At 35.6% G+C, this 25,465-nt stretch overlaps 1 protein-coding gene across 8 annotated transcripts in view; it reads right to left on the reverse strand.

Moving 5' to 3' along the window:
- Rasal2 (RAS protein activator like 2) overlaps positions 1 to 25,465 on the reverse strand; it is a 330,973-nt gene that overhangs the window by 24,641 nt on the left and 280,867 nt on the right. For 5 of the 8 annotated variants that reach the window (XM_020154241.2, XM_074047356.1, XM_074047354.1 and 2 more), the window contains 8 exons: positions 18,107 to 18,260; positions 16,699 to 16,797; positions 14,893 to 15,447; positions 12,513 to 12,657; positions 5,992 to 6,136; positions 4,992 to 5,228; positions 2,238 to 2,439; positions 34 to 233 (listed from right to left, as the gene is read on the reverse strand). In XM_020154241.2, coding sequence (XP_020009830.1) covers positions 34 to 233; positions 2,238 to 2,439; positions 4,992 to 5,228; positions 5,992 to 6,136; positions 12,513 to 12,657; positions 14,893 to 15,447; positions 16,699 to 16,797; positions 18,107 to 18,260 — 1,737 coding nt within the window. The remainder of the gene's footprint in view (positions 1 to 33; positions 234 to 2,237; positions 2,440 to 4,991; positions 5,229 to 5,991; positions 6,137 to 12,512; positions 12,658 to 14,892; positions 15,448 to 16,698; positions 16,798 to 18,106; positions 18,261 to 25,465) is intronic. The other 3 variants (XM_074047357.1, XM_074047358.1, XM_074047355.1) reach the window with 1 other exon arrangement.

The raw sequence follows: 25,465 nt of genomic DNA on the forward strand, positions 1-25,465 counted from the left end.
CTGAGACAGTAGTTCAAACTTTCTCCTTCATACCTGTCAGTGGGGTCTTCAAATATCTTTTGCAATCCAGAGGAGAGGCTTCCACTGACATTTGGACTGGAGTTATGCTCAGTGAAGCGTCTCAACTGCTGCTGTATTGGTGTAGGATTGGTCAGAGATTTGGTAATATCAGCAAGTACACGAGGAAGCGGCCCCAGTTTTGCCACGGTCGCCTGTAGGAAGGAATTTTCACCCTAATTGGATAATAAGCATTGTGACATCCACGACAGATTGTTTTTGGGAGAACGATGACCATTGATGGAGGGGTGTAGGTTGAAGGGAAGGGTAGGTGTTTGCATATGGGAGTGGCAGGTTCATAATGCATTGTTATGGAGCAGCAGAACCATGGCGTCGAGATGAATGGAGGAGGCGAACAAGGTGCAGCAGACATTGAGGAAAGAAAGGAAATAGAAATTAGGATTATGCAAATAAAAAATTAAAAGACATGCTCAAAACAACCAAACTATTGCCATTCCAACTAAAATAGGCATGCAAAGCAAACTAAATCTTTGGGTGGTAGAAGACCAAGGTGGAGAAAGGAAGGTGAAGAACCAAATGCCTTCTAATCAAAAGGACCTTCAAGACCAGCGGATTGGCTAGTGTTATGAAACCTCCAAAGAAAGATGATGATGTGAGAAAAGAAATCCATGCCAACATACAGGAAGGTGCTGCATTCAGGGTTTCAGAGCACCGCAGGACATGCAGCTAGTTTGTAATACCATCCCCTAAACTAGTCAATCTTGGGAACCCTGAATCACTGTCAACTGAGTCCATTAGTAAGGTAATTTTTTTCAAAATGAGGTAATCTCTCTCTATAAGGTATGTCCTGATACACTGATTCCCAGGACCAAACAGAGACTAAAACGGACAAAGTGTGTTTACACAGCAAAACCTGTTAAAAAGATCCTAACCTTGGATAACCGGATAACTGTATGTATATCCCACTGATACAGTTATCCAACAAAGAATAAATTTTTCATGTTTGATTTATCCATCTCAATCATTTTTCTTTAGTGGATTCTTATCCTCATGTGGTCTTATGGGACCTCTCAATGGTGAGGTAGTTTTATATGTCTGCTATTGGGTCTTCTTTAATAATCAACAAACTTCTTTTTTTTTTGTGGTTCTGGATGCATATGTTAAGTAAGCACTCCAGCACTGACCTACATCTCCAGACAATCAACACTCTTCTATATTGCTCAAAGGAGTACAAACAGCATGTGAAGAAGTCTTTACTTGCTCCACAGTGTTGAGACATGATATGAAAGGAATTTACGTTCAACACAGCTGCAACTTAAAATCTAGCTAGCATTTCTAAAAGGGAAAATAAGGAATGATTTATTATTTTCTAAATGTTTTAAGAACCAGTGGACACATTACCATTTGTGTTTTACAGAAAAGTGGTCTTTGTTAGTAGGTTTTATTCTTCTTAAATCTTTATTAGTACAATATGTTTTAGATAATATGGATGAAAACAGATAAATCCTTATCACAGAAAAATAACTTTGTTTTTAAAAGTTATCCTAACATACTACTAAACTATTTTCTACTAAAACATCGATTTCTTTTTGTAAAATTCCAGAAGGAAGAAAATGATTGGCATGTTTTACATTTACTTATTAATCTGTTATAATGAAATCTTTATTTAGTCAGAAACTAAATGAATAATTGATTTCTGTATTCTTATTTTACATCTGTAAAAAAAGAAAGCATCACAATTCTCAGATTCCATATGACTGTTAGCACTAATTTTATATCAAACTCTAATTTATATAGTGAAATTATTTTTCACTCATGGGTATAGTTACTTAAACATGATAAACAGTATTTAAGTCTCTGTTTTTGTCAGAAATTACTAGATGAGGTTTTATTTCATCTATCATGTATAATAATACAAGAATAAGGATATACACACCAATATTTGATATTAGTTTCTAGGCAAGTCTTAAGATATATAGTAAATACATCTGTAGAATTATACTTCATTAACCCAGAAAATTACTTAAAAATATATTAATGAATCTATGGCTTTCTAGAATTTCTATTTTACTCAGAAGTGATAAACATTTACTTTCAGATATCTAGGACAAGTGGTTTCTTTCAACTGGTGGAAAGGATGAGTGCTATTATTTGTAGTCTCCAAAATTTAGAACACTTAAATTCTCTCCCATTTCCCATTATTCTTCAGCCTACTTTACCTTATCAAGTTGGGAAACTACTTCCCATAGTAAGGAATGCAAAACTGAAAGCTCTCGGCCCAGATCAATGTAACCATCAAAGCCTGGGGTGTTTGAGATGGTGTCTGGATTAGAGATCTCCAAAAGGAAGCGCTTCATTCCACCCCATTCATGTTCTAAAAAATCATTCATGAATGCCATGTATTCCTCTTTGTTACCAAATCTGAAGAGTGAGAAAATGAGAAAGAACACATTCAGGAAAAGAGGTGTGATTGAGTTGACTTTACACAGAGGTACAGAATTTTTTTTTTTTTTTTGTAGAGATAAAGACTAATTTTGTTTCTCTGTTAAGTCATAACTGCTAAAACATACTTTCTTTTTTTTTTTTTGCCTCTTTTTTTTCTTTTTCTTTTATTATTCATATGTGCATACAAGGCTTGGTTCATTTCTCCCCCCTGCCCCCACCCCCTCCCTTACCACCCACTCCGCCCCCTCTCTCTCCCCCCACCCCCTCAATACCCAGCAGAAACTATTTTGCCCTTATTTCTAATTTTTAAAACATACTTTCTTAATACTACTTTAATACATACTGAAATCTTTCTATTTTATGTAGAATAAAGCCAAATTTAATTTTTTCTTGTATTTAAAATTCTCTACTTATCTACCAAATGTTCACTCATGCAAACTTCACTATTGCTAGCTTCTTCAAAATTTCTCAAATACATCATACAATAGTCTCCTCTCACCCATGGTATACATTTCAATACTTGAAATTGATGACAGTACAGAACCCTATATTCACTATGTTTTTTTCCTATGCCTACACATCTATGAAGTTTCACTTCTCAAAGCTTCTCTTTGGTGTATGCAAATTGCCAGCATCAATAGTCTTGTGTCTTGGGGATATTATTACATAAAACATACATGAGCACTGTGATACCTCAATGGCCAGCTGATAACTAAGAACCTACTACAGATGAGTAGCATTTGCAACAAATATACTTAACAAAAGGATGAGTCACATTCTAGGTAGGGGAGAGCTAGACAGCATAAGAATTCCCCATGCTACTCAGAATGGCATGCAATTTTTAAACTAATGAATTATTTATTTCTGGAATATTTCATTTAATATTTTTGGATCACAGTTGATCATGGAATACAAAACCTTGGATAAGTGGAGACTATTGTACTCTTTCTTCTCCAAGGCTTTGTACTTGCTCTTTATTTCCGTTAGAGAAAAACATTTTTGCCTAGCTATATTCCAGCTATCTTCATTGCCTAACTAACATCTAGAAAGCTTATTCCAAGATAAACTAGGAATAATTTACTTGAATGAGCTCAAATATGGGTAAATATGTATCTTTCTGCACTAGCTTATACATAGGTTATACAAAGTTAAAAGTGTACTTCTAATAAAACACTATATTAGAAAACAATCAGTTTCATTGAAGCTCTAATTTTTCTTTCATATATTGCTAATAGAAACTTGTGTTTAAGTCTCCATATTAAATACATCTGTGCTCAATTTTGCCAAGTGTGAATTCTTTCCCAGTCACTTCTTAAAATTATTTCCTACAAAATTATAAAAACACACATGTACTGAGGAAAAAGTTGAAAGCTATAAAAAGTGTGGCTGCATCCATTTAACTACCCAAACATTTACATTTGAGTGCAACTGCTTTCCCCCTAACTTTCTTTTGAAAAAAATTTAAGCCTATAGGAAAGCTGAAAGAATATACAATGAATATCCATGTGCCTTTCATCTACATTAACCAAATATTAACACTTTGCTAAGTTGCTTTCACTCTCTATATAATATACTTTTTTTTTGAACCATTTTAAGTAAGTTATAGACATCACCCTTAAATACTTCAGCACCAATTTTTCAAAATAATGATAACTCATAGAAACCAATGCCATTTTCACACTAAAATTTCTTACAGTAGTACTCATGAATCATCTTATATATAGTCCATATTTGAATCCTACTACTGTTTCCTTTTTTTTTTTCTTTGTGGAGAGAGGGTCTCACTATGTAGCCCAAGATGGCCTAAAACTTGCTATATATCCCTGGCCTGGAATTCTCAATCCTCCTCCTCCTGTCTGCTGGGATTATAGGCGTGCACCATCATGCCTGGCTCCCTACATTTTTTTTTTTCCTATTTAAGCTCCAAATAAGTTTCAAGTATCGCATTTGGTCTCTCTTGATCTTGAACCCTTCCATCTTTTACATTTTTCCTAACACTGTCTTTAAGAACTGGCCAGGCTAGTTGTCCTAAATAATGTAACTACAAAATTTGTGTGATTGTTCTTCATATATATATATATATCCCCCCCCCCCCCACAGTTCTGGTGATCTAATTCAGGGCTTTGTGCATCCTGGGCAAGTGCTCTATCACTGGGCTACATCCCCAGCTCTTTCCCAGTACTTTCAAACTTCACATTCTTCTGTGTTCATATTGTTAGAATAATATGTACCATTTCGTATCCTATCTTTTTATTATTGTTTTCATTTCATTTAATTACATCTTTATCATTTTCCATGTTATTGGAAGTTCTTTGTAAGCACTATTTTAAGAGGCTTTAAGTATTCCATTGAATACATGTACCATAGGTTACTTAATATTTATGTAATTTTTTTGCTGTTTTTTATTGACAGTACAATAAAAATCTAGTAATATGAGTAAGGAGGCTTCCTAGTCTCATTCAAATCTTAAGTCTCATGTATTTTTTGAAACCATGTATTTTTAAAGTGGTTATGGTAGTACCACCTACTTGGCAAAGTTGGCCAGGTTTTGAATGACCTTGGCAATAAGAGTTAGAGTCCGAGATGTGCGGTCATCAGGATACTCCTGCATAAGGTTGAAAAGACTGGGAGACATAATAGCTGGGCAAAGAAAGCGGAGAAACAAAGAGGCACTAATAAGCCGCTCACTGATGTCTTGCTTGCCTCGGTTCAGGCACTGCTGCTTCCATGATGCAAAAACTTCTTTCAACTCACGAGGGAAAACACTAGGGAAGGAAAAAAAAATACTTAAACCTCTACTACAGAAGTACCATAATCCATGAAAGCACAAGTGACCCCACTCTGACCTGGCACACCTTTGCTCTAGAGCCAAGCTATGAGGAGGACCCAGTAGAGATTCAGAGATAAGGCTCATGCCTCATCCCTGATTCTTGCCTGAAAAGTAGTGGAAAATTCACAGAAGGCCAGCTGGAGACTGGAAACTGAAAGCTATGAAATTCTGGATTAGTAAATTTAGCTTTGCAAAGTGAGAAAATGGCATGAGGGTCCTGACTAAACCAGGTGGCTTAATATATAGCTTACCATAATTTATCTAAAGACTGCTCGTCAAAAATCTCATCAGTTGCTGGGAGTAAAGCAATGATCAAGATTCATGAACATACACGTTCAACACTAGTAAATATATTAAAAAGCTAGAAAACTACTTTTGAGTAATACTAAAAAATATATATATCTAACATTATGGAAAAGATTATTTGGTCGGGCACTGACCATAAAGCCTGTAATCCTAGCTACTCAGGAGGCAGAGATCAGGTGGATCACAATTTGAAGCCAGAGTGGGCAAATAAGATGGCAAGACCCTATCTTGACCCTATCACAAAAAAAAAAAAAAAAAGCTAGTATTTTTGCTTATGGTGAGGATTTAGAATTTAGACAGGATTACACCAGAGAAACTTCTCGTTTTCCCCCTAAGTCCTTCCTTTGTGATGACTTTCATAAGCAAGAGATAAAGCATGGACACCAGCTAACCAGTAAGAGTTGATGATCTTGCAGAATGCCAGCTCACAGCACATTTTTAGGTTGCTCTGATGGTCTATCAGCTCGCTAGATGAACATTTGCTGGGATCCACTTCACAGTTCTCATCTGATTCATACAAAGCTTTGATGAACTCCCCTATTTGAAAAGAAAAGATGATAGTACAACTATAAAGTGTCTTCCTGAACAGAACAAAATGTACAATTGGGAATTCTTTTCTCAATTCTTTCCTCCTCTGACATGGAGGGCACTGCTTTGGAATTCAATAGTTATGTTTGTTTTCCTTATCTTGGAAGCAGAATAATATCAATTCCTAACATCATTACAGTATTTTTGAAAAATAGTAACAATATACCTTTACTCAATGTCGTATCTTTGATTAGAAACCACAAATACACTTAATTAGCATGAACTTGTAATTTGGTATAAGGCTCTCTCTACTAAGGTAATGTTATCATGATTCTAGAAAAAACAAACAACTCAAGGTTGATTGAATAGCCTACCTAACTATTGTTTTAGGGGCTAAATGTCAAACATAGACGTAAGTAAGGTTCTATAGGTTTACTTCTAACAATGGGGACAGTATTTAACCTAATATAAAACTGTAGTAGATCTTTTTATATATTTCCTACCTACATACTTTTCTACAGAAATTTGGCTTAGAAGTTCTGTTCATGTAGCCTATCTATGAAGATATGCCTAATAGTCCCTGGAGTTACCACCTTACCTGTTTATCCACCACTATATACTATACCTTGTATGTCTTCTAATTTTCATGTTTTATACTGTTTTGTGCTTACTTATTTACATGTCTGTTTTATTTCTAGGGCAAATACTCTTGGAGGTCAGAACTGGGTTTTAATAATGTTCAAATCCCATAGCTCTCAAAAACCATTATAGGAGCTCAATAAATATTTACCAGAGATGGCAGCATATAGTCCTTTTAAAATAAATCCTTATTAAATAAAAGTGGACCTTTCTAAATCTCCTTCTAAGTCTGCTTATTGAGACTCAGGCTAGTTATAACAGAGTTCATGAAAGGGAACAATGATTCATATAAAATGTGGTAGCAATAGCAATATGAAGTACATTTTCTACCATAATGGTTAGTACTGAGGTAAGTGAAAGCTTTTAAAAAGTTAAGACAGGATGGGAAGTGATAATTTGGAAGAAAAATGCCTGGAACACAGGAAGCAAAGTGGTACACAGAAAAAAAGGTGGGACTCACAAAAAATGAAGCATGCCTGTAATCCTAGCTACTCAGAAGGCAGAGATCAGAAGGATCGAGGTCTGAAGCCAGCCCAGGCAAACAGTTCCACGAGACCCTATCTTCAAAAAACCCATTAGAAAAAAGGGCTGGCAGAGTAGCTCAAGGTGAAGGCTCCGAGTTCAAACTCCAGTACCACAGGAAAAACAACAAAAATCCAACTATAGAGCTACGGAGATATGGGATCAAATCCTGTATCAAACAATTAATGGTGGGGCCTTGAAAAGTCACTTAACTAGTCCAAGCATCAGCTGCTTTGTATGTGTAACAATGTTAATAAGACTTAACTGAAGAATTGTGCTGAGGATCAGAAATAATGCACAAAAAAGCATGTAACGTGGTTCCTGACACTTAGTTGGGGCTCCATACAGAAAACGTTATTATTTGCAAAATATGCTACTTTCAAATAGTTCTTCATAAAATGAAATCACCAAAACTGGTAAAAGTTTGAAAAAGTGTTACTAATTCTCACAAGGTATGCAGTCAATATACTCACTATATTTCCTATGCTATGTGTCTCTACATAGTCTATCTCATTTAAAGAGTACTGAAATTTAAAACTGAGTAATCAATGTCAAATATCCAAAGTAACAACTACTCAAATTCAAACTTTGTAACACAAATAGTCTGGTAGGGAGCTCTTTTAGGTTCTCCCTATTCTGGGGAAATAATACTAATATTAATAAGTAATATAAAGATTAACTAGTTTTTATTCCTCAAGAAAAGAGCCAAAAAAATTACGCCAGGGCCCAGACATAAATTGTCTATAGTGCCAGCACTAGACTGTCTAAAGTTTTTTTTTTTTTTCAATGTTACCTTTAAAATTCTCTAAAATACAAAAAAAAATTTCATTTCATTTTTGGAATTATAACCTATGTCTGATAATGCAGAATATACCATAGTGGAAGGTGAAGCTTTTTATAGATTTGTAGCTAGGTCAAAATTATTGAGACAGATGCAAAAACCCATTTGAGTTTGTTTCCTTGCCTTTGAAAATAATCAGAGCCGAAGGAGTACTCACTATGTTGTTTAAATGTCAGTTTGTTTCCAGAATGTATTATACCATGTTTTCTATGTGAACCACACACTCATTAACATCACCAAAATTTCATGTGTAGGAATAAGTCAACAGGTATGGACATATTACTGAAAGGAATTTACCCTGTACCATACATGGAAATCATGCCTTCTGAGTGGCTCTTTTTATCTCACAGATAGTATTTCTTGTGTGTCACAGGATCCTAACATGAAATCTGACTTCAATGAGATGGGTACGAGGGGGCTAGTAGATGGAAGAATTAATTCTAAATGAGACAGAGTCTGTGCAGTAGAATAATGCTTTTATCAATGGCAAAGAAGCAAGTTGATATTGTACAATATGACTGGCAATATTTTCGTTTTTTTCTCTTTTGTAGTGGTACTATGGATTGAACCCAGGGCTTGTTAGGCAAGCGCTCTACCACTAAGCTACATCCCCAGCCCTGACTGGCAATTTTTAAAATCAATTCTCTCAGAGTTCTTTTTAAAAAAATTTTATTATTTTTTTTATTGTTATGCTGGGTGGGGGTACCATTGTAGCATTTACAAAAGTTCTTACAATGTATCAAATATATTATACTTGAATTTACCCCCTCCACTGCTCACTTTCATCCCCCCTCCCCAGATTCCTGGAACAGTTTCAACATGTGTCATTTTTGCATTTATATACATGTGTATAAATTATGTGAATCATATTCATCCTCCTACCCCTTTCCCCATCACCCCCCCCAGGAGTGCCACCCCCCGCTCCCGAGACAGAACCTGTCCTGCCCTCCTCTAATTTTGTAGAAGAAAAAACATAAAAGATAAAAAGAGAAACAGAGTTTTGCTGGTTGGAGATAGAGATAGCTACACACAGAATTTTTCTTGTGTTGTTTCCATACATATATGTATTATAAGCCTAAATGGTTTATCTCTACCAGTCCTCTTCACTACTCTCTACTCCACTTCCCATAGGGAAATAGCATCTAGTTTTTGCCCAGTGTATGAAACATAGCAAAACTTCAATGGGAAGAAGACAATCCAGTTTCTGGTTAATTCTGTTTATGCTCTTGAAAGCAGCAGCCATTTTCACCATCCTGGCCCTGGCTCTTAGATTAACAGACATGTTAACAGAGATCTTTGAGGGGTTATTTGAATTTCTTCACTTGCTCACTGAATTAATTTTCATGCCTCTTTGAACCAATCAGCTATTTAATTATTCATGGTTGTATCAAAGGACTTGGTATCCATTTTTCTTTTGGAAATTATTTAATTCAGAAACTTTACTTAGCTCATTGATTTTTATAATATAAACACTGATTTTGAAGAAGAAGGTAGTCAGTATATATTCACCCTTATGTCCACAGGATGGAGAACCCTGTTTGGGATGCTTCATTTATTTTTTTATAAGACAATACAAATCATCAAAGCAGATCATTACATGTAATTTATGTCTATGTAAGCTCTTTATGTAAATGAGACTAATAACCCCTTGGCACTTTTTCTGATGCTCATGAAAATCTATTTATTTTTCTAATAAATTCCCATTAGATCTTAAAGTACTTGACTAGACTTGAAGATAAGTTGAAAAAGAAAAAAATACTTCTACAAAGTAGAAACTACTTGCTACTATAGTGCCTATATCACGTAAACATACTGGTCCTATTTCTTGACCAGTCATTCACTTTTTACCCCTTATAATATCACTCCTGTCCTCTTGATAACAATCTGAAGCATGACAAGTGATCTTTAAGTTGCTAACTGATTTGACAACCAACCATTTTTCACCTTCTGAAATCTTTGTTTCTATCTATCTATCTATCTATCTATCTATCTATCTATCTATCTATCTACCTACCTACCTACCTACCTACCTGTGTCTCTATGTCTGTACATATGTATATGTATCTATCTATCTATCAATCTCCTATATCGTCTCTTTTTGGTGGCCCTGGGGATTGAATCCCTGTGCATGTTAAACAGCAGTCTACCACTAAGCTCTATCCTCTGCTCCTGTGACTCTTGATAATCGCTTCTCTGTTGTATTTAGAACTCAGGATTTTCTATCTTTTTGTATTCTCTCTTTGATCATTTCTTTGATTTCTCTTCTTTCCTCTACACCATGAACCCAGGTGCACTGTGAGATATGTCTTTGGCTTTATTCTCTTCTTGCTCTGGTAATCGTCATAGCTTTATTCCCTGACTCCCCCTTCCCCCCGCCATGGGTTATTCCCAAATTTGTAACAGTCAGCTAGACAGCTGTCCTGGCTAGCTTTTCTACCTAAATCCCCAAAGATTTCCTATCAGTACTTCATATTGAATACATATGAGGTGAAAATACAATTTTTCTTCTTTCAAGCCTATACCTTATTGTTTTTTAAAAATACATTTATTAACCAATGCTAACACATCAAATGAATATGTTACAAAATGCCAGAATGCATCACAGAATTGGACAGCTGAGATGAATAATTGCAATGTGCATAGTGGCTAAGCCCCACACCTTGATATTTCAAACCTATACTTTTATGATTTCTGTTTCTGTTAAGAATTTTGTCATCTTCCTACTCATTCACAAAGGCCCAAATTCTCTGTAATATTCCATCCTTCCTTCTTTCCCACAAACTGAAAAAGTTGACAGGCCCTATCAGTTCAACTTTAACATTTCTCACATCCTTTCCCCCTCCCCACCTCTATTCTCACTCCTTAAACTGCCTCACTTGATTTTAATATTTCTTGCCTTTGTTATTTAAAAGCTTCTTAACTAATCTGTTTTCAGTTGCTTTCTTCAGCAACTCATCTTAATCAGTCACTTAATTCCACTGAAAACACCCTACTCAAAACTTTCAGTGGTTTTCCAGTGATTATTATAAAATCTAAATTCTCAGCCATGCTCTCAAAAAGCTGGTTCTAAATATCTTTTTGCTGTTGTTGTTCAGCTGGCCTTTTCTTTTTCCACTAAAAAGTTATATCCTATACATGCCTGGTTCTTTTCCATCTCTACGCCTTTGGTCACTTTTTTTCTCCCATGGTAACCCCATAAGTGCCCTTGTCCAATGTCCATTTTCTGCCCCTCAAGCCACACACATAGGAAACTTTACAATTCTATCAAGTTGGAATGATTTTTTAATAAATTCTTTGAGAAACATGATTTCTCTCTTTTTGGCTGTAGGGATAACCCTATCTTATTTCCCTATATTATAAACTCCTTGAGAACAAAAATTTGGTATGTCATTCAACATACCTTTACTGACTACTCTTGACAGTTACATGTGACTGTTAAATACTATTAATGTGGCCAGTGAAGATTAAAATGTGATAAAATATACATTAAATTTTAGAGTATGAAAAAAAGTAAAATGTTTCATTAATAATTTCTATATTGAGTAGTTGCTTTTATTCGAATACATTGGGTTAAATAAAATGTGCTATTAATTTCATGTTTTTCTTTATACTTTTTATACTGTGACTATCAGAAAACTTAAAATGACACAGTCATTAAATACATAAAATGTCATACACATGACTCATATTTCTATAGGACATGGCTTCATTACATTTTATGTGAAATACTGGGAATATGGAGATAAAAGAAATGGCTATTTTCTTCAAGGAACTTAAACCTGCTCTGTTGTCATATACATCAAAGTGCCTAGCACAGTGCTTTCCTTTAGTAGTCAATGACTAAATTTCAGGACCAAATCTGGAACTGTAAGTTAGTGGCTTAGTTGGCAAAAACTAATGACTGGACACAAATTACTTTTGTGAAAAACCTTAGAGACCTTGAAAGGCAGAAATGTGGAGTTGTATGAACTCATCTTTGATTAGTTTTGTAATATATGATAAAAAATGCTAAGTTAACCCTTTCAAGACTTAGGTAACACATTTGTATCATGCTATAAATGCCCAGCACTTCAGGAAAAACAGGCTACCTCAGATCTAGAGGAGAAACCTAATAATATTATTGTATGTGTCAAAATCAGGAACTTGGGGACCTGGGTTGACTGTCTATGCTAATGGGCTTTCTATGTCCACATACCTTGTGATAAACTATGGTGTGTGTTCCACACAATGTAATAAACACTGTTGAGTAGTATAGAGACTTCAACGCTAATACTCATACCACTCTAATCAACTGAACTTTTGAGCTCAGTTTGTCTTCTGAGGGTGAAATAAGTTAAAACTGAAAGGGAAAGAAAAGAAAATAGATATTATCTTCTTCCATACCCAGTGCATCATGAAGATACTGTTGTCCCACCAACTTGAGATACTCTTCAATGGATTTGGTGGCAATCGTGTTCTCTCTGAAGATTAAGACATCATGCTCTCCACAACGATCCACCTCAGACATCACCAAGTCAGTCAGAAAATCCTGTAGAATAATGTCCAGTCAGGCAAAAAGCAACTGAATAAACAAAACACTTAGAAGAGGCTATTGAAATATCAGACACTGCTTTAAAATGTAAGCCACCAGATTCACTAGAAAAAAAAAAAGGCAGTCAGGATAAAAATCTTACATATCACTACCTCAAAGTTTAAATTCCTTCACAGATTTTCCATTGCACTTCCATAATTCTGAATTCAGTCTACAAGTTTCTATATTTTTTGGTTTCTGTCTAGTTCTCCAACCTCATCTGGTACCACTCTCTCTGCATTCTGCTCCAACCCTGTGGGCCTTCTTTCTAGGTCCTTTAATATAGCCGATCTTCTCTTCTTAACCACAGTTTTCTGCAAATGCTGCTCTCATTTCTGTTCCACTCCCACTTTCATTCCCATCCCCAGTGTCATGGAGCTAATTCCTGGGATCCTTTGGATCTTAGTTCACAAATCAGTTCCTCAGTAAGGCCTTCCCCCGCCACTACCTCTGAACCTCACTTTTCAGGTTCCCTTGCTCCACATTCCTATGGCATTATCGATCCTTTTAATCCTCTGCACTTTTCACTGTAGTCACCTATTTATTTCTGTAGTTGATGAATGCCTTCCTCAGACCACTGAATGCCCAGTGATCCCAAGGATACCACGGTATCTCCAGCACTTCATTTTATGGCATATATTAGATGTTCAATATATAAGAGTTACATATTGGTCTTCAGTATCAAAATGAAATTTCTGGAACTCATTATTAAACTACTCATTTTCTATGCTAACTATCCCTGTGTGTCCATTTCATCCATCCATCCATCTATGGAGAAGGACGGAATGGGGAAAAATAAAACCCGAAGAGATAGCTTTCTTATTCCTTAACAGTCTTAAAAATTGAGGTAAAATTCAATGTTTATCATTCTTTAGTGTTAAATGTGATAACATCATGTATTTATTGGATATTTCAAGGGCTCCCAAACCAAAAAGAAGGAATATGCTAAATTACTTTTACTTCAAAATTAAACATTTTAAATATTAATGGGACTTACTCTGGAGCAGCTCAACAGTATAACAGAGTTGTGGACTTAGGAATCACTATTAAAACTTATAGTAAGGGTCAGAAAGAAACTTTTGGGGGTGATGGTAAAATTCTATGTCTTGATTAGATAGTGGTTTCAATGTGTGCACAATCTATCAAAACTCACTGAATTTCTCCACATTAAATGGGTGTAGTTTATTGTATGTAAACTATACATTAGTAAGTTGCTTTAAAAAATCTTTTGTTCATACTGAACCATCAGCACTGAAAAGCACAAATAACATATCTATAAAATTTTAAAGATGAGACTCAAAACTTCAATGACACTTTATCCCAACTCCTAAGCTTTTTTTTTAACAACAGAAAGCTCAAGATTATTTCAGTAAACTGAAGTGCTAAAATTATAATTAATAGGAAGGTAGCTAGTCAAGCAACTATATAGCTAATATATTGATATATTCTGATATACATCAAAAAATGAAAAGCATTTTATTTTACTATTTCTATATAAATTATTATAGCTGTGAATGTCTCTGGATCTGAAATAAAATTCTACTATGACCAGTTTGTTTACAATGTATTGGAGACAGTCTAGCTAACTGACTACATCTCATAGGTTGAAGGTTCCATTAATTGGTTGTTGTTCTTCCTATAATCAGCATATTTTACTTTTTATTTTTTTCCTAGATTTCACTTTCATGCAGAATGAAATGAGATCAGGCTATCATGAATCAGCTACCACCTATATAACATCCCTTGTAGTTGTACAGATTTTAATCCCTTGAAAATTCTTGCTAGTAATCAGCATGTTTCTTCAATACTTCCTTCTGAGCTTATGGGATACAGTCACCAGTTAAGAAGAAAACCATCATACAACTAGAACTAAAGATAAAAAATATGACCACATGTGGAGTTATCATACCAATTCTACCATTTATTTTTATCAGACAATAAAGAGCTGACTATGGTATCTATGTTTCATGAAAATGAAATATTTGTTGGTTCCTCCATTTTGCTTCTTTAGTTTTATAATTCCCATCTCTTCTGGATCTAAGAACTGCTAATAGTCTTTCTTTTCTAACATCTTTTTCTTTTTGTGACCAATAGCAAAGCACATTTTTCTAGTGTGGATTTCCACAGTATCCACAGCTTCATTTCTTTGTAAAGGAAGAATTTTCAGGTAACGCAATCTCCCCTTCCACTTACCTTGGCTCTGCCAGTGCTCTGAAGAATGTGCACTAAGGCACAGGCCAACTCCTCTTTATTCCTCACACTAATTACTGGCTCAAGGACAGAACACAGCATGGTATAGTTGCTGGTGACAAATTCTGCAAATTCTTTGTATTGCTCCATAGGCAGAATGGTGATAGTTTGGAAACGAGACTTAATTCGAATAGAAGGTCCTCCTGTTTTTCCTTTATTGGGTGTAGGTGTACTCACAGGATACCACTTTTCTACAAACTGGCGACCAGTCACACTGGCAGTGGGAATGTTGACTAGACCTACATAATTATTCTTGTCCTTTTTTTTCTTTTTTTCCACGTCCTTATAAATGTGAACTGTGATGCTATGAAGAGGGGGAAGGCTATAAAATTCAAAATGTTCACCCCAAAAAATATTGTCTGCTTTGGTCTTGCTGGTTGTACGAGCAAAAAGGGTATCATCAAGGCACAGCTCACAGAAATATTTCTTTTTAGGGGCAAGGTCCTTGGCTTCAATAATCCATAAACGGAGAACATTTTCAGCTCTTCTGCAATTGTCCTACAAAGAGGAAACAAAATTGAATTTGAAGCTGACATCCAAGAAAGAGAGCATTTCCTCTTAAAATAATGCTGATTATGTATTCTATTAAGGGGTGTCAACAAATAATGGAGAATTGTTTAGGGTAACAGCAAGCTTAAAACAAGAATCTCTTTTTTGGGGGGTGGCACTGGGGTTCACGTGGCAGGTGTTTTTTTTTTAATCACTTGAGCTCTGCCAGCCCTTTTCTTGCAATGGGTTTTTTGGAGATAGGGTCTCATGAACTATTTGCCCAAGGCTGGCTTCGAAACATGATCCTCCTGATCTCTGCCTCCTGAGTAGTTAGGATTACATGTGTAAGCTACCAGCATCTCGCTCTAAACAAGAATCTTAGAGAACCTCATACATTCTATTCTGCTTTATTAATGTTCTAGTCCCTCCCCCCCCCTTTTTGGGTGGTACTGGGATTTGAACTCAAGAGCTTCACATTTGTGAGGCAGGCACTCTACTGCTCTCTAGCCCCCTGTTCTCTCTGGTTATTTTGGAGATAAAGTCTTGTTTTTTGCCCAGGCTGGCAAAATTTTAGGCTACCTGCCTATCTGGGATGACAGATTTGTATCACTATGCCCAGTTTTTTCCTTTGAGATGGAGTCTCCCAACTTTTTTGCCTGAGCTGGTCTGGAACCACAGTCCTCCTGATCTCAGCCTCCCACGCAGCTGGGGTGACATGTGCACAACACTGTACCCATTAAGTGTTTAGATGGGGTTTCATGAACTTTTTGCCTGGGCTGGCCTTGAACCATGATCCTCCTGATCTCAGCCTCCTAACTATTTAGGATTACAGGCATGAGCCACTGGCACTTGACTCTAGTTCCATTTTTATCATGTACTAACTTTTGACTTGGGTATGTCACTTAACTTTTCTGAGTCTCCTTATCCACATGGTAAAATTATAATATCTTGAGAGAAGATTTTTTAGCATAAAATGTCAAAACCTGTATATAGACTTTAAAACTGTTAAGTTCTAAACCAGTCTTGGTGTTCATGCCTGTACTCCCAGCATTTAGGAGGCTAAGACGGGAGGGTCACAAGTTTGAGGCTAGCTTGGGCTACAGCTACAGAGCAAGACCCTGTTTAAAAACAAATGTCATCAACAACAAAAAATCTGTTAAGCTCTATAAAAATTAAGATATTAACATTACATTTACTTTCTATCAAACTGCTGCTTACAAAGTGATACCTTTTTTTTCAGACTCTCAAGGCCATCATTACCTTGTTTGGTTGAACTGTCCTGCGCAGGTTTTCCATCCACTTATCTCTCTCTGAAGCAGAATTACAGCTGAAGCATTTACTTCCACTTAAGTAGGTGACCTTCAACGTTAATGATTAGAGATAAAGAAAAAGAAACATAAGATTGAGGCTCCATGTTCCTAGTTCTATTGTTTAAGAGTTACAAATAAGCTATGAACAAAAATCATATAAAACCAAGACGATTTTTTAGGTTTGTGATAGCAATATCTAAATCTATATTTGCTTTTTGATTTATTCTCTAGGTAGCATTCACACTGATTCTCAAATCTGAGAACAAAGGCCATTTAGAATTCGGCTGGCCTATGGTTCAGAAAAACCAAAATTAAAAACCTTTCAAGTCACATGCTAAATTACCTGCAAAAAAATATGCTTAATTCTGAACAAATGAAAATAACTAAAAGGAAAGTTTCTTCCCTTTATCATATCAATTTATCATATTCCTCAAGATTGTCTTCTCTACAGAAAGCTATTAAATGAAATTAGAAAGAGTTAACAGTATTGAATTACTATTTTTGGAATCCATTTCTCCTCCAGTAGGCAACCTACCTGCTGATTTCCAGTCATTTACTGGGTTAGCCTGACTACTATTACACTGTACTTTTAAAATGGAACATGTTGTTGTTTATATGCCTAGCACCTAAACACTGGGCTTAGTACACAGCCCAGTGAGTTCCACAAATAAGAAAAAGTTTAAGTGATTCTTATTAAAAAGAACTCAAACAATGACCTACCCAATTGCCAAAGTGTGTTTACATATTATCTCAATCCCAGGTCACAATTCAAGGAATCAGGTCAGTTTATATGTTCTGTCTAAAATGGTAGGTGCCAGCTTCATGTGGCTAATGAGTACCTGAAATGTGGCTAGTCCAAACTGAGATGTGTGGTTCTTGATCTAGGACCATACAGGGAATTACAAAAATTAAAAAAAACATGTACTAAACCAAGGACTGTTCATGTTGTAAATCAGAAGAATTATGATTTGGATAGAGTTCTTCAAAATAATATTGAAATTGGGAATTTAAGATTTTGGTACCCACTGTTAGAAAAATAATGGTGGGTGATATTCTTATCAATACTAAAAATTAACATCAATTTAATAAGCTAATATTAACCTCTGCTGAGAATATACTAAGAATCCAATTTTAAAAATGCAGACAAGGCCAAAAGAATGAGATAAATCATTAATAACTTTAATTATAAATATATTAAATTAACAGATTTCTAACTTTTTGCTTATAAACAGATAATTTTTAGCAGCTGAAAATTAGTTAAGATAAATCAACAGCACAAAAGTAATGAAATCACCAAATTACTGGTTAAAAGTCTTGTTGATTAACTGCTCTACTTCCTTTTATAATTTTTATTTTACCTCAAAGCAGAAGTCTTGTCCAAGGATGCTACTGTGGAGCGGTTTCACTGATACTGGCTCCCCTCTACCCAGATCCAGACATTCCACTGCACTGCAGGGGCTCAGCAAGGACTCATGTGAACGTGACTCTTTCAGTTTAGGCAGCCCACGAGACCTAAAAGTAGAAGACATTTAAAGTGGTGCTACCTTGGCTAACCAGGACATGAAGGTCCAAAGCAATAGAGGCTAACAACAAATGCACAAATGCTTAAGGGACAAAATAAAAGGAGGAGCAAAATAATAATCTCTGTAATAACAGTAATCATATTCATGTGGCACATAGAGTATGTATATACAGACACATACATGAATATAAACACACTTTTTATAGCCAAAGCATAAAATATATAATAATTTTACTAGTCTTAAAAGAGTTCAAAGCTCTGTTCAAGGTCTTGTTGTGTAGCCCTGACTGGACTTGAGCTCTTCATCTTCCTGCCTCTGCTTCAGAAGTGCTGGGGTTACAGGCGTGTACCACCATGCCTGGCCTCTATAGACATAATTTTTATCCTCATCCCTATATTGGAAGATGGAGAAATGATACTATCCAGAATTACCTTATTTCTTTTTATGCAAAGGTATTGTTAAAAGACATTATTTCTTATTTTTCTTCATGCTTTAGCTTTATACTCTTACACTGCTGATAAAATATTAGTGGCTGAATCTTTAAGTTTCTTTCTTCTCTGGCAGAACACACACACACACACACACACACACACACACACACACACACACACACAGTTAAACTTCTTAGCACAAGACTGTCTCTCAAAAGGTCTGATTTCCAGCTCAACATGGAATTCTTTTCTGGTAAACTTTTACGTCTATCTATAAATATGAATAGATAAACATGAATAAAGAATAAAATGCCTTGAAGAAACTTCCTACCATAACAAATGCCCAACTCTCATAGAGAAGAAGAGCACATCTGCTGCCACTGTCCAGGCATCCTGGCTGATTTTGTTTCCTAGTTGTTTTTAAAAAGAATGCTGGGAATCATGATTCATGTCACTACAGGAGCCAGTTATTCACTGCCTTCCTCTTCAAAGAATTAACAGAGTCAAACAGTATGAAGCACAATATTCCTGAACCCAGAACTGGGTGGACACAGTTTTACTCAGTAATTATAGTATATATTGACTGAAACACTCAGAGTTAAATACGTGTATTTTAAGCAGAAGTACCTGGTAACAGGGATAAAAAGAAATGCCTGTGTATAGACATCTGTTTTTATAAAATACATTAAGTAAGCAGCTTCATTCATTTCTTTGAAACCAGGGTAACATTAAAAGGGAAGTACTTAATGCCAGAGTGGTATTTAGTTAAATTACACAGTAATAAGATCCTGGAAACGAGGTTCTCTTTTGCCTCCATTCTAATGCTGTTTAATCAAACTGCATAATATAAGAAACATCTTAAGCAATAGAAATTTTAGTCATTTCTTTATACTCTTCCTCCTCCCCCCACCCATGCACACACACATACATACACCAACCACCATTTAAGGTTTGGGCTTAAAAAAATGTGTGTTCTGATATTCAACAATTTTTAAAGTAAAAAAAGCCAACCTTTATATTTCCCATTGATAATGCAAATATGTACAAGAGACAAATACCACCTAATATATATAAAAATGTAGCAATGTAACAGCTCTACATTTATTTCCTTTTGTTCTACATAAGGCAATGACATACTTGCAGTTTAGGCTGCAAATATAGCACATTAATTATAAATAGCTTAAATGTTACAAAATTTTACTGTAATCTAATTATCATACAACCTTTCCCAGTATCCTATATTGGAAGCCTGGTTGAGACAATGGAACACTCTAATCTTTCTTAAACAAATAAAAAACAATAATTTTGGCCCATCTTTCTCAGCAGGAGCTAGAGAGGGAAAAGCCTCTCATGGTCTGGGATGAGCCACTTACCAGGAAAGAGTAAGGCATGTTTAAAATATAAGGAGTTATGACAAAAGGCTTACTTTTATTTTTTAAATTTTCAAGGAAGAAAATTTAAAATTATAATTTTATTATAAACAAAATAAATGTCTACCTACATGAAGCAACTGTATAGCCACCTGGCAGTGCAACCCCAAATCATAGCGGTGCCACATGTCCTGGAAACAGCAAGTCACTTTCTGCACTACATTTCAGAAAACAACTCTCTGTTCAGAAGACAGGAACCAACGGAAGAGGGTTTCCCTGCTGCCTTTCGGTTACTGATATCATCTTTGGATAAATGCTTTCCAGGTATTATTCATGTCTTCCATAAAAGCAGAACAGAAACACAAACAACAGAACAAGAAGTCATCTTCATCCAAACCCTTTAGAACAGGTAATATTCCTTCTTTACCTTCAGGCTGCATCTAGCCCCTCAGGTAACACAAACAAGGTAGCAGGGCTCTAGGCTGGGCCTGTTGCCATGGAGCTACATCTGTAAGGAGATTACTGTTGGAAGGCAGCAGAGAGAAGCTGCAGCTTAAAGAACTCAGAGAGCACACTCTGCAAACCAGGCAGAAGTGACTATTTTAAAACAAAAAAAGGAAGAATGGTGAGGATCCATTTCCATTAACAAGTTCTTAGTCAAGGGCTGAAGAAAAAAAACAGAGGAAATTTTGGGGGTAGAGGAGGATCTCTATTAGGGACAAAACTAAGAAGTTTTAGCTTGCTTCATATATGATTCCTACTTACATTTCCAATAGAAAGTATTTCCTACACCTCGCCTTGCACATACAATCTTTCATATCTGTTCTGTTTCCTTTGCAGTGCCTACCCTATTTTAAAGTTTCTAGCTATTTTTTTATATGAATTTACCTGGTTTACAAATATTTTCTTCCTTTAGAGAAAGTTATATAAAATTTTTTTTCATTGCATTTTCAATGCAGTCTAACTTCCAGTGTTAGCTATAAACAGATTATTACAATGAAGTCATCTGGAATTATAACTGTAAACTCTTCCTAGTTACTGAAATTTTGATTATTAATTCATAGCTCAGAATCTCCCATTGTTCAGCACATGTGTACATATATACACGTGAATTGAAGGCCAAAGTCACTAATGCGTACAACGTTAACACTGAATAAGCAAGCCCCTCCTGTACTGAGAAGAGTTCCCAGAGAAGCAAGATTACAGTCAGCAGGAAGGTCAAACAGTTTATGGCAGAAGTTGGGGTAGGAGGCACTATCCATGCAACTATTTTGACGTAATAGCTTAGTAACCCCAAGTACTCTCTAAATCATGTTTACCTCCATATGAATTGATTTTTCTTAGATATACTAAGTACAGAGTTTTAGCAGACTTCTGGCACCACGGTTTACTCCTCTAATGGAAAGTAGAATGTGGATTTATTTTGAGAATAATGATTTTAAAACAACTTTTCCCAGGCCAGTCTCACAATACAGCCTTCATCAAGAAACTTAGCTGGCCTTGAAAGTGGATATTGTGAGTCCTTTGACTTTTGGACAGGGTCTCTTCCTGACTGCTCCCTTTTCCCCTGGCCCATCAGCCTAAATTATTATGCCATCTAAGAATAATTAAGGGCTTCAATATGACCATTTCTTGATTTAATTGGGAAACTGCTTCCTGGGGGCAAATTTTACTTCTAATTAAGGAATGCCATACTCTTTACATTTTGGTTTTAAGGTCAGTGGACAATCTTGACTTCTGTGAACCTCTAGTGCCATGAATGTAAGGGTTAAAAATCTAATTGCTGGGCTGGGATGTAGCTCAGTGGTACAGCGCTTGCCTAGCATGCGTGAGGCCCCGGGTTCGATCCCAGCACCAAAAAAAAGACAAAAAAAAAAAAATCTAATTGCTGATGAAGATTATGTTCTGCTTTTGACCTAGTAGAGATAAACTACCAAGGAAAGAGAAACTGTCTCTTACTGCAGCAAATGGGTATTACATTGCTTCAACCTTCATCCCTACCTAAAAGATGAAATCAGTCTTAAAATGAGCTGGGAGATGGGGAGCCAACCCCCAGAACAGCAGATACACTGACGAAGGCCAAAAAAATGGAACTTTGATTAGTACAATTTTAAATAAAACACAGCTGGATTTTCTCAGCTTACCCATTCAATTTTTTAAAAAGCCACACTTCCCCCACAGCTCCAATGATGCCTGGATATGCTAGCTCAATCTGCCACATGTTTACAGATTCAGTTCCAAATTTAGGAATTGGGAAACTTCTAATTAAAAATGCTTATTGCCACACAAAATTCTGGACTCCAGTGCAGGTGAGTTTCTGCTTGGCTTGGCAGTTGTGGTTCCAGACTGCTTCAGTGAATTAATTCTTTAGAGACAGTTCAGCCAGTGAGTTGGTGCAGCAACATACCCTTGTTTTAACCGGTATGCACTCATTTCGTTTGAAAATTTCCCTGGCAGTAACTAACCAAATTCAGTATTCTATTACTTTACCAACAAATTTACATCATTTAAAAAAAATGACATCTGAGATCTCACTTCGAGAAAAGCAGAGTTTTTACTTGTTTTCTAGATTTTAACAGTTTCTAATCAGGTGTTTTGAGAAACCATCCAAGTGATGTTTTCTGTTTGAAATCACAGAACTTTCCTATATTATAATTTTAAAGATTTCCCTCCTTGGATTGAGGGCTCATTCACCAGATTTCTAGTTGCATACTCAGTGTCTTTTCTGAGGAACATGACAGGTCTAGCTGCAGGTAAAGCCAGTCCCTACTGCTTGTGTTACTTACTGACTTTCACGTTAGCTGAAAATTACAAACCATACAAACAGCTATTTATGGAAGCACAGTATATACTGCAGATCTTCTTTGCCCTGCTCTCAGCTTCCAGATAGTATGGTCTAATGAGTCCAGCTGCTAAGGATAAAGAAGGATATTTGTTACCCTGAGTGGTCACTTAAAATGAATTAACTCAGTTAGGAAATTTATTCATCATAGAATAAAATGATACCCACATCTACTCTAGTATATATACATGTATGCATGCAATGAAGATGGACACAGAAGGCAGACTATAAATATTAAAAGATGTTCTGGGGAGTAGAAAATTCAACTTGTCTCCAATGTGACACACACTAGGGAACAATCTCTTTACAGAAACTAACATAATATACTATTCTTTTGTCCTTAAATTGCAATTGGAGTAAAATCTACTAGTACCCAATTAAACAAATTAAGTATTAGCACAACTATATTGAATTTTTGAAAACATAAAAACAAACCAAACTATGCTCATAATCCAACTCAATTAATATACTAGTTAAAGTGGAAAGACTAGCAAATTCTTTCTCCTTTATTGAATTCAGTTGCTAGACTTTTGGTGTCACTATTGCCTTAAAATTACGGTTTAGGGTGAAAGAAGATAAAAGAAGAAAGGACTGGTGATGTTTAGTGGCATTTACTTCTTAATCATTATTAAACTCATGACTATTTGCTTTCTCATTAATTTCTCATTTGAATGCATATATATGAATCCATCTATCTACCTGTGCATAGATGTGGCATGTGTTATGTGTAAGTACAATTACTATGAGATAGTAGCAAATACGCTGGTGAAGAAGAAAGGCACAGTCCTTGTACAGTTGTGAAAAGAAAGCATGGTCTCTTATAGTACAGTGAATTCTGTTATAATATGATGTGACTAGACTTCTGAGAAAGGAGGCAAAAGAGGCTCTGTGAACACTTAATAGGTGGATCTTAAATTGGAGGTTCAGAGAAAGTTTCTCGAAGGAAAAAATAATGTGAAGTAGTGACCTCACAGATGGCAGGATTTTACATGTGAGTGTTGTGCCAAGAAATTTAGAGGGAATGGATAGAATATGAAAAGACCTGTAGTGAGAAAACAAACTAACAGCAAATAGACTGCGGGCATGGCTCAAGTGGCAGAGGTCTTGCTAACTGTTGGCTTGGGCTGGCCTTGAACAGAAGTCCTCTTGTTTTTGCCTGCCAAGTAGTTGGGTTTACAGGCATGTAAGTGATAAATGCACTTGATAACAAAATTCTAAGAATACCGAAGGACAGATGGTAAAAAATCAAAATAAGAGTACTTCCTCCAATCTTCTTTAGGAAATACTATTAACAGTTTTTGTGAATTCTCCTAGAAATATTTTACATAGGCAGCTAGATATATTTATTATATCTAGTCATATATGACTATATACTTAAATTTATATAATTATATTTATCACAAATGGGATACTATCATGCTTTTTAAAAGAGCATATTGGACTTCTGTCCATATTGGAACATATTATACATTTAACTTGCCTCTTTTTAATCACTACATAGTATTCCTTTACATGGGCCTGTAGTAGTCCCTGATGACCATCTAAATTTTTCTTTTTGTGGCACTGAGGTTTGAACTCAGGGTCTTCCACTTGCTAGGGAGGTGCCTTACTATCTGAGCCATTTTTTGCTTTAGTTATTTTTCAGGTAGGGTCTCACATTTTTGTCAGGGTTTGGCCTCAGATTGAGATCCTCATGCATACAGTCTCCCTTGTATCTGTGGCTACAGGTATGTACCATCATACCCAGTTTATTTTTTGAGATGGGTCTTGCTAACTTTTTGCCCCAGCTGGCCTCAAACCAGGATCCTTTCAATCTTCGCCTCCCTTCTGAATAGCTGGGAATACAGGTATGAGCTAGTGTGGCCTGCCCCCATTTTTCTGGTGATTATTACTAAGGTTTAAAGAATATCTCAATATACACTTTTTCTACATGTGTGCAAATTCATAGTTTTAGCTCTCAGATATAAAACTGTTATATAAAAGGGCATGCACATTTAAGTATGTGATATTGCTAAATTACTCCCCATAAAAAGGATATCAATTTAAACTACCAACAGTGCACGTACCTGCATGCTATCACTAACATGAGATGTGCCTAAATTTGAAAAACCTTTGTCAGTTTTACAGGAAAAAAATTGTATTTCATTACTGCTTTTATTTGTATTTAATTATGAGGCTAAGGGCATTTGCATGTATTTATTGGCAATCCTGATTCCCTTTTTAGAAAAGTAGGAACATCTATTTTATTTTCATAAACCATTTCTCTAACTGTTGAACTTAGCTGACATGTAAACATTTCTATATTAAGTAAATTAATCCTTTCTCTGCTATATTTGCAACTATTTTCTCCCAGTTTATCCTTGAATTTTTTCATTCCAAGAACATAAGAAATTCAGCTATAACTTCTTTTAGTGTTTTTGTTTTAAATTTTTATCCAATGTATTTGGATCTTTTTTGGAGGATAGGGGAATGAAAGGAATATGGTAGGGACTCAACTTTATATTTTTCCAAATTGTGGAACTATTATGACCATAAATTGAGTCATTAATTA

Source organism: Castor canadensis, chromosome 11 (assembly GCF_047511655.1).
Source record: "Castor canadensis chromosome 11, mCasCan1.hap1v2, whole genome shotgun sequence".
Classification (NCBI taxonomy): domain Eukaryota; kingdom Metazoa; phylum Chordata; class Mammalia; order Rodentia; family Castoridae; genus Castor; species Castor canadensis.